Source organism: Poecile atricapillus, chromosome Z, assembly GCF_030490865.1.
Source record: "Poecile atricapillus isolate bPoeAtr1 chromosome Z, bPoeAtr1.hap1, whole genome shotgun sequence".
NCBI classification, from domain to species: Eukaryota; Metazoa; Chordata; class Aves; order Passeriformes; family Paridae; genus Poecile; species Poecile atricapillus.
This window is the reverse complement of record NC_081289.1, coordinates 77,295,587-77,311,085: the sequence shown is the minus strand read 5'-3', so window position 1 is coordinate 77,311,085 and position 15,499 is coordinate 77,295,587. Positions and strand designations below refer to the sequence as shown.

The 15,499-nt window shown below is 34.2% G+C and overlaps 1 protein-coding gene across 23 annotated transcripts in view; it reads left to right on the top strand.

Annotated features, from left to right (window-relative positions):
* PPIP5K2 (diphosphoinositol pentakisphosphate kinase 2) overlaps positions 1–15,499 on the top strand; it is a 56,029-nt gene that overhangs the window by 24,351 nt on the left and 16,179 nt on the right. For all 23 annotated transcript variants that reach the window (XR_009280658.1, XR_009280660.1, XR_009280659.1 and 20 more), the window contains 16 exons: positions 516–637; positions 2,134–2,235; positions 2,784–2,870; positions 3,804–3,879; positions 3,965–4,074; positions 5,128–5,213; positions 6,277–6,402; positions 6,507–6,628; positions 8,096–8,278; positions 10,127–10,268; positions 10,835–11,058; positions 12,642–12,769; positions 12,973–13,087; positions 14,370–14,477; positions 14,564–14,680; positions 15,294–15,467. Coding sequence is in view for 19 of the 23 variants with exons in the window: in XM_058864121.1 (XP_058720104.1) it covers positions 516–637; positions 2,134–2,235; positions 2,784–2,870; positions 3,804–3,879; positions 3,965–4,074; positions 5,128–5,213; positions 6,277–6,402; positions 6,507–6,628; positions 8,096–8,278; positions 10,127–10,268; positions 10,835–11,058; positions 12,642–12,769; positions 12,973–13,087; positions 14,370–14,477; positions 14,564–14,680; positions 15,294–15,467 (2,022 nt within the window). In the remaining 4 variants the exon portion in view is untranslated. The remainder of the gene's footprint in view (positions 1–515; positions 638–2,133; positions 2,236–2,783; positions 2,871–3,803; positions 3,880–3,964; positions 4,075–5,127; positions 5,214–6,276; positions 6,403–6,506; positions 6,629–8,095; positions 8,279–10,126; positions 10,269–10,834; positions 11,059–12,641; positions 12,770–12,972; positions 13,088–14,369; positions 14,478–14,563; positions 14,681–15,293; positions 15,468–15,499) is intronic.

Here is a 15,499-nt window from a genome sequence, read left to right as displayed (position 1 = left end):
CAGCAAAGTGGGCTCTGAGATTTTAAAAAGTCATCTGTTGAAATAGCTTCTAGTATCCTCTAATAATTATATTATGGTATTATAGATATTATAGATCCAATAGTATGTCAAAACTATCCTGTCAAATTTTGACAAAAATGGTTATTCAAATTTTTTTGTCATTTCTTGCCTGCCATCCTTAAAAACTACAGGTAGTGGGAAACCACTGTCAGAAAGGGGGACTTGTAGGCCCATGGTTGCCGTAAGTCTTGAAGTTTGTGCTCATGTAAACTTGGCCTTTAATAATAATACACCTAGGGATATGCAGGAGGCATAAAATAAAGTTGGGGATAGAAAGTTAAACACAGGAAGATGTTTGCATGATGTGGGTGAACCTAACATGGAACTTACATGAGGTACTAAGTGTAAAGTGTGTCATGTTTTTGTTATGTTTCCAAATGAATACCCTGTTAAAATATAAAGTTAATTTAGAATAAGCAATCCTAAATCACTTGAGCTTTTATTCTTTAAAACAGCAAACAGTTTGTGGCTTTGATTTGCTGCGTGCTAATGGACAATCCTATGTCTGTGATGTAAATGGCTTCAGTTTTGTGAAAAACTCCATGAAATACTATGATGATTGTGCTAAGATACTGGGGTAAGAGTTTTCTGATTTATTTCAGATTTTCTTATTAAGTCCCTTGCATATTACTGTAGTTTATATACTGCCAAATTTCTTACTACTATTATTTACTTAGTACTATTCATTATCTCTTATTCCTATTAATTCTTTATTTAAAATTAAATATCAATTAAAAGTCATTAACATATGTGGCATCTGCAGCTGGTCTGAAGCTGCACAGATAAATTTGGCCATGGCAGACCCCCAAAATCAACTGGCCTAGACGTAAACAAGTCCCTGGGTGAGGCAACGATAAGGTTGGATTTGAACGCAAGCAGGGGACCCTAGCCAATCCCATCAATAAACTTCAGCTGTTGTCGCATGACCCTTGGTGTGTTCTGTCATGTGTCTGTCTCCAAAACTATGATCCCAACATAACAAACATAAAAAATTAAAAAAAAAAAATCATTAAAGAGAATCCTAAGTCAATAAGTAACTACTAACTAAATTACTTATTCCTAAAATCTGGCTGAATAAGTATTTTGAAAGCAAGATGAAGTTCTTAAAGGTAGATGAGATCTTTTCAAGTGGTGAAGCACTTCAACACAAATAAGTGAAACCAAACTGAAATAGAATCGAAGTGTCTTCTATCATACCATCTTGTCTCTGACACAGGAGGCAAAAAAAGGTGTAATGAGGGATCATACAAAATTTGGAATACAACTCTGCCAAGGAAATGTTGTCCTCAGAGTAGGCTAAGCCCATTGTGACTGGCTTTATAGTAAGACTGATGAGATACAGCATATCTTTTTGCATGATCTAATTGTCTGGAATCTTATTATGTGAAGGATTTTGCAAGTTTTTTCAGGATATTTAGCAATTATATTTTGGCTTATTCTACTGTAACTTGGGAATTTTTTTTCTCTGTGTTACTGCTTCTTATGTAGGTACTAATCTGGAGTTCAGTGTACTTTGATGAAATATTTATGAAACAGAATTAGACAAATTAGAAATATTAGACATGCCATCCTTCTTGAGGCGGAGACTGCATTGTCACTTTATAGTTAAAACAAGAGACTACCTATTTTTCCAGTTTTGTTACAAAAACTTTTGAGAAACTACTGGTAAAAGATAGCAGTTAACTCTTTGATGAGAATGGCTTGGTTATTGTTAGGCACTTTCATTTAGGCAGTAAAGCCAATTGTCTGCATATATAAATGAACAAAACTAATTCCTATCCAAGGAATTATTTTAGGATCTGGAGTTGAAAAGCTGAAGTTCTTTACCAATATAGGGCCAGTAGTCTAGTGTCCCTGTAGTAGTTGTAATAGCTCTAAATTATTAAGTAATCTTTATTACGCAATTAAAAGAAAAATATGCATGTATGCATACATTCATGGCTGCTAGTACTGAATAACCAAATTAATAGAACTGCATATATATAATCTGTTTGGTTTGGAGTTTCTGTGTGTTGTATAAGCCGTGCTTTAAACTTATTTATTTTGATTTTTCGTTTTTAACTTCTATTTTAGAAACATCATAATGAGAGAACTTGCTCCCCAGTTTCAAATACCATGGTCAATTCCTTTGGAAGCTGAAGACATTCCTATTGTGCCAACCACCTCTGGAACAATGTAAGAAAAGAGTAGCTACACCTGAATTGTTCAAACTCCCAATGTAACTTTTCTGTGAATCTTTTTTTCTCTTTACAAGGTGTGCCCACATTGGCCTATGAATGCTTGTTTTGTGTGCTGAAAACAAGGAAGGAATCACAGTTGCTATACCAGCAGTCAGAGTTTCTCACCCTTAGTCAAGCTGAGTATAGAACAGCAGATTTTCTAGTGTAGCGTCTTCTATGCATAGCTTCCACTGCTAATCATTGTTCTAGCACCAACTTAATATGCGCTTCTAATAAACATGCTCTCTCATTTAATGATCCTCAAAATTGTTGTTTTAAAAACTACTTAAAATAGATATCCTGTAGTTACCTAAGTCTTAAAATCAGTATTTATATTTTATACTTTACATCATTTTCGGTTAACCATATATTCTTGCATATGCTTCCATCACTTCTGTAGTTATGTCAGATGACTACAGCTTTGTCAATTGTCTTGATTGTGGCTGGTTTAACATTAAAGACCCTTGTGTACAGACTTGTTAAATACAGCGCTTGAAATTTCAGGATGGAGCTTAGGTGTGTTATAGCTGTAATACGCCATGGGGATCGAACACCAAAGCAAAAAATGAAAATGGAAGTAAAACATCAGAGGTAAGTAGAATCCAGAGGTAAGTAGAATCCAATTTTCCATATTTTAGAATGTAGGATTTTGGGGCTAAGCAAGCAGTGAATTGACCAGGAACTGCACAATTGTAAGGGTTTTTTTGTTTTGTTTTCCTCTAAATCTAACAGTTTTAGTTACTGCAAATAATTACAAGTATGCACCTCTCTTTCCAGCAGGACTGTCAACTTGTGCAGATTTCCTTCAACACATGCTGTGCCTTGTAAACAGTCCTGTTTGATTTTATGGAAAATGCATTTGTGTCTATAAATGTCTTTGTTAAAAATAATGCAGCAGAGAATATTTCTGGTTCTCCATTAGACCATGACTTCTGCCTTCTGCTTTTTATCGTAACTGTTCTTGAATGCAATGTCATACTACTTTTGGTAGTTGTTTTTGTCAAAGTTTAATGACTCTGAATTTCTGATAGATACCATCTCTATGTTGGCATTCATAAGAAGAATAATTGAGCTGGAACTAGGTGCAGTTTTAGTAAAAGGGAATTACTTACTTTGGAACTAGATTCTTGCATTCAGAACATGCTGAAGAAGTGTAAGACTACTCACTTGGTATTTTTGGTCCCTACTTCTGTTTAGGCTCATTCTTGAAGATTAAGCATTGATATAGCTGTATATTCAAATAGTATATCATTCAAATGTATAGAATATCCTCTTTTCTTTTTTCAATACTTAGCAAGTCAGAAACAGAACATTTTCGATGGTCTTATTTCTCTAATGCATTGAAGACTTTTTAGGGAGATGGGATTTGGGTAACACTCGGTTTGACCTCTGTACTGCAGGTTTTAACCTGACTTTCAAATACTGTAAGGGTACTAATTTTATACCACTTTAGAGCCTCCAGTTCAAATAGTAGTAATTTAATTTATTAATGGTATTTTAAAATTACTTTTCTTTATCTTAAAGATTTTTCGATCTCTTTGAAAAATGTGATGGATATAAATCTGGAAAACTGAAACTGAAAAAACCAAAACAGTTGCAGGCAAGTTTGTCTTTATTTTTTTACTATGATATTTTGTAAGTGGAAATCTATTTATTGAATTAAATCCTATATTTTCTTCCTTTAGGAAGTGCTTGATATAGCAAGACAGCTCCTTGTAGAACTTGGGCAAAACAATGATTCTGAAATTGAAGAAAGTAAAGCAAAACTTGAACAGCTAAAGACTGTGTTAGAAATGTAAGTGTCTAATTTTCAGGTTTCATAGCAATGAAGTTGTATTTGCTGTTATGACTTGTTTCACCAGTTACTGTGTGGATTGCAGTGTTACCAAATACATAATAGTACAATAATTCAAGCACAAAGTTTTTGAAGAGAAATGATGTCATATTTGAAATAGGTCATCACTCTAGTTTTTTCTTCTTGACTTTCTAACTTAGTGTCTCGGTATACATTCAACAAGAGGTTACTTTCATTGATGTCAAATTTTGTCTTACCACATGTTTTTAAAATGAAAATACTTGTAAGCAGGGTCTGCTTCTTGCAGTGTGACATAATGACATCTGATAGAGCCAGTAAGAATTTTCACCATGCTTACTTGTCTATTTAGAGCAAAATTTGAGGATTGAAGATAAATATGTCTTTGTATACTAAGCCTGAAATATTTAGTAATTAAAAAAAAAACTTGAAAAACCTGACCAAACAAAGAAAACAACAAAAAAAAAAAAAAATAAGGCTTTAAGGTTTGTTAAGGATCTGGGATCTTAGACTGTGAAATGGTAGTAAGAATTTTTAATTAAAAAATAGCATGGAACAGATTATTATTATTATTAAAATTTGTAATTGTTTTAAATACTGAGTTTTGCTTGAGAACTTAATGGGCTATAAAACCAGTAGCCATCTACACTGTGAGACCAGTTTCTGGATACTGATAGCCACTGTGGGTTTGGATCTGAATAGACAAATTACTTGTGCCATGTCCAATACTGCTTGTTGTTGGGGGTGGTGGGGTGTGGGTTCCAGTTGTATGTTCAGTGTTGTAAAAAGTAGAATTAGATAGTATTTTAAGATATTTCATAGCATAGTTGTTATTTCTGCTAATTCTGTGCATGTTGAGTTAATGTTTATTCTATTATTCTAAGGACTGCTTCAATAAATGTTGGTCAAATGCACAAACCATTGACCAGCAGAGATTTTTTATAGCCTATTACAGGATTTTAGCAGTTTTGGAGGAAAATATATAAAATGTTTGTCTCCCTCTTCACCTCTCATTTTCCCCTGTTCCCACTTAAGGTATGGGCATTTTTCAGGCATAAATCGCAAAGTTCAGTTAACATATCTTCCTCATGGCTGCCCTAAGACTTCCAGTGAAGAGGAAGGTATTGTATTATTTTTCTACATAATCACTTAATATTATGTGTATATAAATAGTCATAGACTACGTCTTGATGTTAAGAGTGTTAGCATTCAGGAACACATAATCACAGAATGATTATGTGAAGGTGCTTTATTAAGAGCTCTGGGTGTCAGGGGTACACATACCCAAATCTGACCCAACTTGGTTTTGAGTTGAACATGTTTTGATACTCTATCGTTATATAATTTACATATTAATTATTAAACTTACGTTGTTCTATTGTATGCATTGATTTTACCCAACCAAACCCTTAACATAGTTTCTCATGATTCTTTAAACAATAATTATATCTAATCACATCTAACAATTATATCATTTATCATATGCTCACTACACAGGTGCAGTTTGGCCTGATCTTTAGCAAGCACAAGGCCTAACATTTCCCAGGGCCTACTTCTAACTTTTCCCAGGGCTTGCCAAGCCTAACTTTCTTTCTAACTCCTCAAATTTTCCATGATTTTAAAATCTTTTAATACCAAAAGGATGGAATATTTTGTTTTGAAAGAATTTTTGAATAGTTAGCACGTATCCACAGTATTTTAATCTGCTGAATTGTGGACATAAAACTGTACTAATCATGCTCTTTTGCAGTAGAAGAGTAACATGAAAAAAATTTCAGTGATGCACCAAGATGAAGTTGTGGTGTTGTGAGCCAGCATAAGAAAATCTCACTCAACAATTACTGTCTTTAAAACATTTACATACTATAGGGTGCTTAGCATCCAATTCGTTTTAATTTTTCTGTCTTGATTTACTTTTTGCTTCAGATTCATGCTAAATAGTTTTCTTGTATATTTTCTTCATAGTTTTAATACTTTTAGTATTAAATACTTAGTTTTCTCTGTTTAAAGTGCCCGTTTAGTTCACAGGTCAATATTTCCTTAATGTTAGAATGCTATTAAAGATTCATAATGTTGAAGAGATCTTTTGATGAAGCTTTTCATAGACCAAATATTTTTTGTTCATTTGGAAAAAAAATTAACAATATACTTTAGTACTAAGCTCCTCTCCCTCTGTACAACTAGATAATAGAAGAAATGAGCCTTCCCTGCTTCTGGTCCTAAAATGGGGAGGAGAGCTGACCCCTGCAGGCAGGGTTCAAGCAGAGGAGCTTGGAAGAGCTTTCAGGTGTATGTATCCCGGTGGACAAGGTAAAAAGAAAATTATAATAATAATTTTCAAAAAAATCAATTGAGTGTCATAAATTACTTTTGAGGATAATGATGAGAGTTTGAGCAACATGTTTGTTTGCTAGGAGATTACGCTGGATTTCCTGGATGTGGTTTACTTAGGTTACATAGCACTTACCGACATGATCTCAAAATCTACGCTTCTGATGAGGGACGAGTTCAGATGACTGCAGCAGCTTTTGCAAAGGTACAATGTGAAACGATATTTTCAGTTCTAAAACTCTGATACTCTCAGGGTTGTTTCTTCTCTTGTGAAATGTGGGAGAGATGTACAGTTTATTAGAAAAAGGCATTTTCAAAGAGTAGTTCAGGGTGAAAAAGTATCCAAATAATGTGCCAATCATTTGAAGTTCTTTGAGCGGATGAAGACAGTTTTTAATTAAGCAGCCCCGTCTAAGGCTTTTGTCCTGCAAGGCTTGTCTCCATAAGATTCTGTGAATAAGCAAAAGTATGCTTACTTAAAGTCCTGGGCTCTAATGCAGGTATTTGTCTTGTTCACTTCTCCATGGATCTGTTAAAACATCAGATTTCAATTACCAAGACTGCTATCTACCTTTATTTTCCTGACATTTGTGATGTTTGTGAGTAACAGGTCTAGGGCAATGCCTGTGTTCAGCTGTTCATCAATAACATCTGTCAAAGGATTGTCCTAGGTGTTTTCCAGAAATCTTGATTTCTTGTCCCCTGCAATATTGCCATGGAGGTATCCAGGGCCAAGAGCACCCATGGAAACAAGGCCTGCAGTTATGTGGCTTTCTCCACTTGTGTTAAGAGGGTTTCATCCGTCTCCCCTTTTAATTGGGTGGTCTGTAGCAGAGGCCTGCCATGATACTGTGCTGCCTGCTTGGCTTCCAAAAGATCCTGTGTCTAGTTACAGCAAAAGTCCATTCATGTGAAATATTCTACCATATCTCTGTAATTTGAATTAACTTAAAGCTCTACAAGTCTTCTGACTTTCTGTTTCTCCTATTTATTTCTATGCTGCGTGTGCTTGTACAGAAATATTTCAGCCATCTGAGCTGCTTTCCCTTTGTCAGCAGGCTTGAAGGGACACCACACCATTTCCTTCTTTATTCTGGAGCCCTTCCATTGCCAGAAAAGTTTAAAAAGTTTCCAGCCTTCTTCATTTTGGAATTCTCCATTCTCCTGTTGTTCAAGGCCTTTGATTGTCTTGTGACTCACATGGCTTGGGCTTTTGCCTCTGTAGAGTCTCTGTGAGACCCTACCTATGCGCTGTTTATCCTGCTAGATGCTGTCTAAGCTCTAAGAGTTTCCAAACTCTTCCCATAGCTCCTCTCTGGTAAGGCAAGTCCTTGAGCAAAGCACGACACCCACAAGTCAGGCAGCTGTTGCTTCCAGCCTTGGGGAGAAGGCACCTGCACTCCCCACTCTCCAAGAACTGAACAGCTGGTGTTGGAGACCATTTTCTGTGGCATGTCACCATTTCTGTTGCATCATCTGTTATCAATCCTGCACACCAGTAGTGTTTAGGGAGCCATTTCTCTGTAATTACATGCTTTTTGCCCCTGTTTATCTAACCTATAGCCAAGTGATACCATCTTGAATTTAAATTAATGTTTTGGGCATTTCTTTTAAGATACTAATTTTTTTCATCTTCATTTATTTGCCTGAATAATTGTACTGTTTGCTTCAGGGACTACTGGCCTTAGAGGGAGAGCTGACTCCTATTCTTGTCCAGATGGTAAAAAGTGCCAATATGAATGGTCTGTTGGACAGTGACAGTGATTCTTTAAGCAGCTGTCAACATCGTGTTAAAGCAAGGCTTCATGAAATTCTCCAGAGAGACAGAGAATTTACTGCTGATGACTATGATAAGGTCAGCATATGATTAGTTTCCCATGAAATAATATAAATAATTATGAAGATGTCTATGCAAAAGTACTGATCAGTGATTTTATGTATCTGTTTTGCAAAATTATTTGTGTGCTTGCAAATAGTTTGAACTGCAAAGGTGGCTATACCAATTGTAGCTGTTGATATATTATTTTGTGATTTGGGTAATCAGAACAGTAGCAAACTTCAAAGAAGTATACAGGGATCTCCTTTGTAAGCCTTTTTCACTATTCCATTAAAATATTTTAGTTATTCAAGAACAACATTATATTGTTTGCATTTTTTGTAATCTTTACTTTGAGAGTGTGTGATGTAACAAAATGTTTTCCTATCGACTGCAGGTGTTTCAGTCATTAATCTGCTGCAAGGTCTATTTGTTTTTACTTAGAATACTAAGATACTGAAAACTTTAAGTGAATGTGTCATTAACATGCTAAATTAGCACATAGTAATATAGTTTGTTGACTTAGTACACATCATTGTTCCTGATTTTACATGTATTGTTTGCTATAGTTAAGAAACTTCTTTCTCTTTCAATTGCTTATACTCTGTCTCATATAACAACTAAATACAAGTCCTCAAATGAGGTTTTTAACTGCTATTTTTGAAAAAAGTATTGAGATTAATTAAATTAATTAAGAATATTTATATTCTCCATGTGGATTCATTTAAATATATAAAGTAGTAGATTCAACAGTAATTGGAAAATGCAAGGATTTATCAATGTTTGTTTTATAGATAAAATCAGGTTTGAAATGTAGCTAGTACTAATAGAGTACTCTTTGGTCACTGAAAGTTACTAACCTTTGGGATTATAAAGCAATAAAAACTTTTGGGGGCTTCATTTATTTGTGGAGGTTTTCTAATTTACTTGTGATTTGGAAAAATTGTATGGGGTTTATTCCCGTGCCTCCCTCCCTGTTACGTATAAATAATCAATTTCTTGATTTAAATCATAATAAGCAGAGATAGGAACTGCTTACTCTTAGGTAGAGAGTGGAAATTTTCCACGTCCAAATTACTCCATCCATTTCAGGAAACTGAGGAAAATGCAAATAAGTGTGTGTTTTGTGTTTAAATTACTGTTTTATATCCTTGGTCACTTTGGACTCTGCAGACTTTTCTGAAAAAAATTAGGCTAAACTTCACACATACATTTACTTTATTGTTTTAGTGACATTCACCTTTATGGTGATAGTTTGTAGCTTTTACCATTTCTATAATGAATTCAGTTCTGAAGAACATCTCATATGTTGTTGATATATGTGCATTTAAAGGCTTCTTTTTTGTGTTTTTGTCCTACAGTCCTGTAGAAACACAAACCTAAGACAGGAGTAGGCAAACAAAGATACCAGTTACTACTGCAAATCTGGTTCCTATAGAGCAAAAAACATCTTGTGAGGCATGTAGCCTAATGACAAACTTTTAACAGAATTTATTTTTGTAAGCTTTTGAATACAGAAGTTATTTGAAAGGAAGATGTGGAAGCTTGCTAAGTATATACAAAGGTTTAAACATCTTCCCAATTTTTGTGTCTTGGAATAAAAGAAATAGTTTTATGAATTCTGTAGTTACCCACATTTACTTTATAGAATTAGTTGCTCTATGAATTTATTACCTTTGAATCTCTAGCAAATGGTACTGCATTTTGATGTATTTTCTTAATGCCTCAAAGGTAAAAGATAATTGATAAGTCATTAAAAATATTCATAGCAACCTCCTTGAGTGCTTTTTCTCCAATACTTGGTATCTTTGACATGTTTCATCTTATCTCACCAGGTCTTTGAAATCTAGTCTGTTCAGTTAATTTTGTGTTTATCTCAAATTGCAGCTTACTCCATCTGGAAGCATCTCACTGATAAAATCAATGCAGATTATTAAAAATCCTGTAAAGACATGTGACAAGGTCTATTACTTGATCCAGAGTTTGACTTCTCAGATCAGGCAGAGAATGGAAGACCCAAAGTCTGCAGGTATTGAAATGTTTTTGTACTTGTATTTAGTTTCTTTGGTTAACATATGAAAGAGAGCTGTAACATAACTTTTCTTCACTAAACTCACTTTTAGCAGAACATGAGTCAACCAATAACGGATTAAGTATTTTCACAGTCTTGATTTCATATGCATAGTTTTGAAGTAAAAAGCAAGAGGAACATGTGGTTATATTGCAGGTGAGGCCTTTGTAGTGTTCAGAAATTCCACTGTTTGCAAAAATTCTTGTCTTAGTTATTCAAAACTCAGCATTCCACAATATAGGAAGAGTTGACTGTACTAAGGCTAAGTTATATAGGTATGTCTTATGTTTAAGGGCCAGTGGTGCATTTCTGCAGCAGTGTGTTTTATTATCACAGTGGAGTTATGTAATTGTGATGCTTTCAGTGCTAAAATTAATGTTATGCCCAGTTGTCCCTTCTTCTTAATACTAATGCAGTTAACTTATGTTGAGCCTTATAATATAGTCATTACTTCTATGTAATTCAAATGTCATTTTGTTACTTGAATGGCCTTAATTACTTATAAGAGATACATGTCTATCCAGATATTCAGCTGTACCACAGTGAAACTCTAGAACTGATGTTGCGTAGGTGGGCCAAGCTGGAAAAAGACTTCAAAACAAAAAATGGAAGATACGATATTAGCAAAATTCCTGATATTTATGACTGTATAAAATATGATGTACAACACAATGGATCCTTAAAATTAGAAAACACAATGGAATTATATAGGCTTTCAAAGGCTTTGGCTGACATTGTGATTCCTCAGGTAAGCATTTTCAGTTATTAAATAGAAGAAAAATGTGTAGAATAAATGCTTTTTTAAATCTTTGTGAAAATGTCTACTTTATATTTTCTTTTGCAGCTTCCACATTTTGCAATAATAAAAGCCTTTAACATTTTCTCTCATTTTTCACTAGCAAGCTGACTGGGATTTTTTAAGAAAAATGTCATTCATAATTAATAAAGCTGTGTTCAGAGTGAATTTTTTTATAAATTTAAGGTGTGAACATGTCTCCTTTCTTTACACCTATACACACTATACACAGTGTATTAAAATAAAATGGTTCATCTCCACCATTCATCCTGGATTTAACTGTTGCCTTTGTGAATAATTCTGTTTTCTGAAACTGCTTAATTTAATTTCTCCTGTTTATAGAAATTTCTTTTTTGGGCTCCTTGCAAATGACACTGTTAATCCTAATCTGTGTAATTTAACACATTTTAAACTATTTTAATTTAAAAATACTTTTCTGCTTTTTCAAAATGCTAACATTCCATGATGTGAATGTAGACATTAAGTTTCGTAGGATTCCGTGCCAGAAGTGGACAAATTAAACTCATATGCTCTGCAGGCTGTTAAACTTGGGTTTGCTGTAAAATCTTGCAAGTGGCAGGACATGAAATTGATTTGTTACGACAGGACAGAACAGACTAAAGTATTCCCAAGGTGTCCCTGCAATTACAGAGCAGCCTTATAACAGAGGTATTTACCCATATTGTGTGCAGCATGTGAAGGAAATTCTTCCTCTCCCCATCACTCAAACTTGACATGGAGGACAAAAATAGTAGTGACGGCTAGAATTGTGTTTTGTGGGTCTGTTAAGCTGAAATTTTGAACAGAAAATTAGAGAAGAGCAGGTAAAAATGAGGACACATACTGAAGATAGAAGAACAAAGAAAACTTGCCAGTGTGCATAATGCAAAGGGAGAGTGCTTGTCTTCCTCTCTTAACAAGAGAGATTCATTCTAACTGTGAGAGTACGTTCATACTTTGTGCAGCACAGAGTATGAAACTCCTAGAAGAACATACTTTTAAATACATTTAGTATCAGTAGTAATTTCACAGTTGTACATAAATACTATTTGTGTTATTTTTTGACATAAATAGAAGATCTTCTCTGGGTTGGTTTACCCCAAACTAAGACTGACATACGAAATATGTCTCTTCAGTTAAAAGTTTAGTTTAGTTAAAAGAAAGGAAAAAGCAAAAACCAAGAAAGCAGCATTGTGGGGGCAGGATAGGAGATGGGCATGGTGATAAGAAGGAGGAATGACTCTGTAGGTGTTTTGGTTAAGAAAAAGAGCTTTATCATAGCAGAAGGTAAATCCACTTCTTTGGTTTAACTAGTGAAGGAAATTTTTTTTCTCTGTATCAATCAAACAGCAAAAAGGCAATCTGCAAATTCATTGAAGCTACATCAATGATCATGTGTAGCAAAAATGTTAAATAAAATTATTTGTAGCCAGAGCAAACTAATAGATGACTAATTTGCTTTAATATAGAAGCTCTGAATTATAAGGCATTTTAACCTTTAACTGAATTGTAAAAGTCAATTTGTTTTTACACAGGAATATGGGATTTCTAAAGCTGAGAAACTGGAGATTGCCAAAGGTTACTGCACTCCTCTAGTCAGAAAAATTCGTTCTGACCTTCAGAGAACTCAAGATGATGACACCGTAAATAAGCTTCATCCTCTGTAAGCCATTTACTTTTTTACATGGTTACATTAATTTCCATAAAAATTGGACATAGTCTATAGCTTCCATATTTGAAGTATCTTTTTAGCTCATAGAAATTAGAAAGATTGATTGATTGATTGATTTACAGCTATTTTGAAAATAAGGACACATCTTATCATGGTCTAATAACATTATCTAATAACATTTTTCTTTTTTTAAGCTACTCCAGGGGTGTTATGTCCCCAGAACGCCATGTTCGTACCCGACTGTATTTCACCAGTGAAAGTCATGTCCACTCCCTGTTATCCACCCTTCGTTATGGTGCCTTATGTGATGTAAGTTTCTCTGTTGAAGCCGTGATATTTAGAGAAGAATCTGAATCTTCCTCTGACTGTATCAGTTGAAACCTTAAGTGTCTCTGAAATGTATCACATTTTTTCAAACATTTGATTTTCTATTACTTATGTAGAAACATATTGCAAATTGCACATTAATTGGTATGCTTTGATTCCATCAAAGTAATGCTGTGTTCCATTGGCTGTATGTGTTAGAATCAAAAATAGATGTGGAAAAGCCAGATACTTTTTTTTTGTCTTCTGTTGTCACCAGTAATTCTTCCAACTTTTATTCTCAAGTTATGATTCAGGGTTCTCTTGAATTTGCTTTTGCACTGGCTTACTATTTTTGACCATTGACATACTGTCAAGACACCCCTACCTAATTTCAAGACTGCTAAAAGCTCCTCCTGTACAGCAAATTTTCTTACTATCATATACTGTTACAGAATATTACAAAGGTGGTGCATTATTCTCCATCTGATAGTCTTTGACACTGAAAAAGACAAGGTCTCCTGATTCAGAAATTACTTCAACTGAGCTCTTGGAGGAGATATATACAGCACCACAAACCTATCTGCTTGTAAGATACAGCTTGACTTATACACTACTTTTCAAATTGTCATAATGGCATACTTGCTTCTGGTAATGTATGACTAAACTCAGTGATGGCAAAAGCATTTATAAACTACTGTGACATGCTTCTGTGGAGGTACACTCCAAGGTTAAGTCTTTTAATAATAATAAGTTTAATAAACTTCTAATTTTTCTTCAAGGTGGATTACTAAATGTTTTTTTTTCCTACAGCATGAAAAAGGTGACCATTTAAGTAGTTTGGAATGTGACAGTTGTACCTCCTTTATATACTAGAAAGCTTTGCTTACTAACTCTTTGATATCTCTATTAGTGTGATATATAAAAACATTTTTCACAATATACTAGCTGAAATGAATTTGTTGTAAAATTAGCAGTTCTCATCAGGAGAATTGAAAACAGTGCCTCTGTCTGTGTATCATCATTGGTGAAAAACCATGAAAGACTCACTGAAATAACATATGAAAAGTTCTGCTCTTCACTTTTCAGTTGTTTGATGAGCAATTTTAAGTCACTCATGGAGGTTCATAGTTGTTTTTTTTGTTGTACCTCTGCATTTTCCTTAGGTATGATGAGCTTTGCACTTCTGCTATGAAAATCTATCTAAGTGGAGGAAAAGTGAGATCATCAATCTTTTTAAAGAAAGTAGCTGAGTTTTATTTGTTGATATTTTTTTTTTCTCCATAAGGAATCAAAAGATGAACAATGGAAACGAGCTATGGATTACTTAAATGTGGTTAATGAACTCAATTACATGACACAAATTGTTATCATGCTTTATGAGGATCCAAATAAGGTATTTAAAACGGATAAATATCTTCAGATATGAGAAAAGCTGAGCTATATGCTAAAGTATAAATCTATTTAATTATTTCACTTCAGGAACTTTCTTCGGAAGAACGTTTTCATGTAGAGCTGCATTTCAGTCCAGGAGCTAAAGGCTGTGAGGAAGATAAAAATTTACCGTCTGGATATGGATACAGACCTGCCTCCAGAGAGGTAATAGTTATGTCTTTCTATAAAGCAAAATTTAAGTTTTTTTGGATATGGACATACCTAAAATAAACACTGGAAAATTGTTATGTAAAAAATACAAGTGTGATTTTTTTTTTTTTAATAGAAAAATGTGCAGTAAAAGATAAGTAGTACAAACATTTTCCACTTTGAATGGGCGCTGAGGTGAAGGACAGAGATAATTTGGGTGTTCTAAAGCTTTCCCAGAATTTTTACTAGAAATACAAAATACTCTAAGAAAAGTGATAGCAGCATCAGAGTGTCACATGAATAATATTGTAGGAAAAGGAAGACATATTTAAGTAGCTTGGCATGCAGATTGTTGTTTTCCAAGGTACATGGTCAGGTACATGGTGTTATGACTGCTTTTTGAGAAAGGAATGAGAGCAAAGCTTGTCTGGAATTCTTCTAAATAGAAAAATAAAGAAGAAACAGATTATTATACAGATTATTAAAGTCTAGAGCAGTTTTTTTAGTAGTATGACATCTTGTATTTTTAAAATCAGCTTGTTTCATCTTTATGCAGAATATTTATTTAAGAGCTTGTCTGTTTGAAGGTGTGCAGACAAATTGAAAATGAATTATGTATTTTCTGTAGAATGCAGGCTCGAAGAAAACCTCTCATAGAAATGATAGTGATGAGGAGGTGCATGCTCCTAAAAGAGATGAAACAGATCGTTCAGTAGTGATGTTCAAGCCAATGGTATCAGACCCAATTCATATACACAGAAAGTCACCCCTTCCAAGATCCAGGAAGATTGGTTCTGTTGAAGTAAGTGCTGGTGTTCCAGATAATTTCTGTCA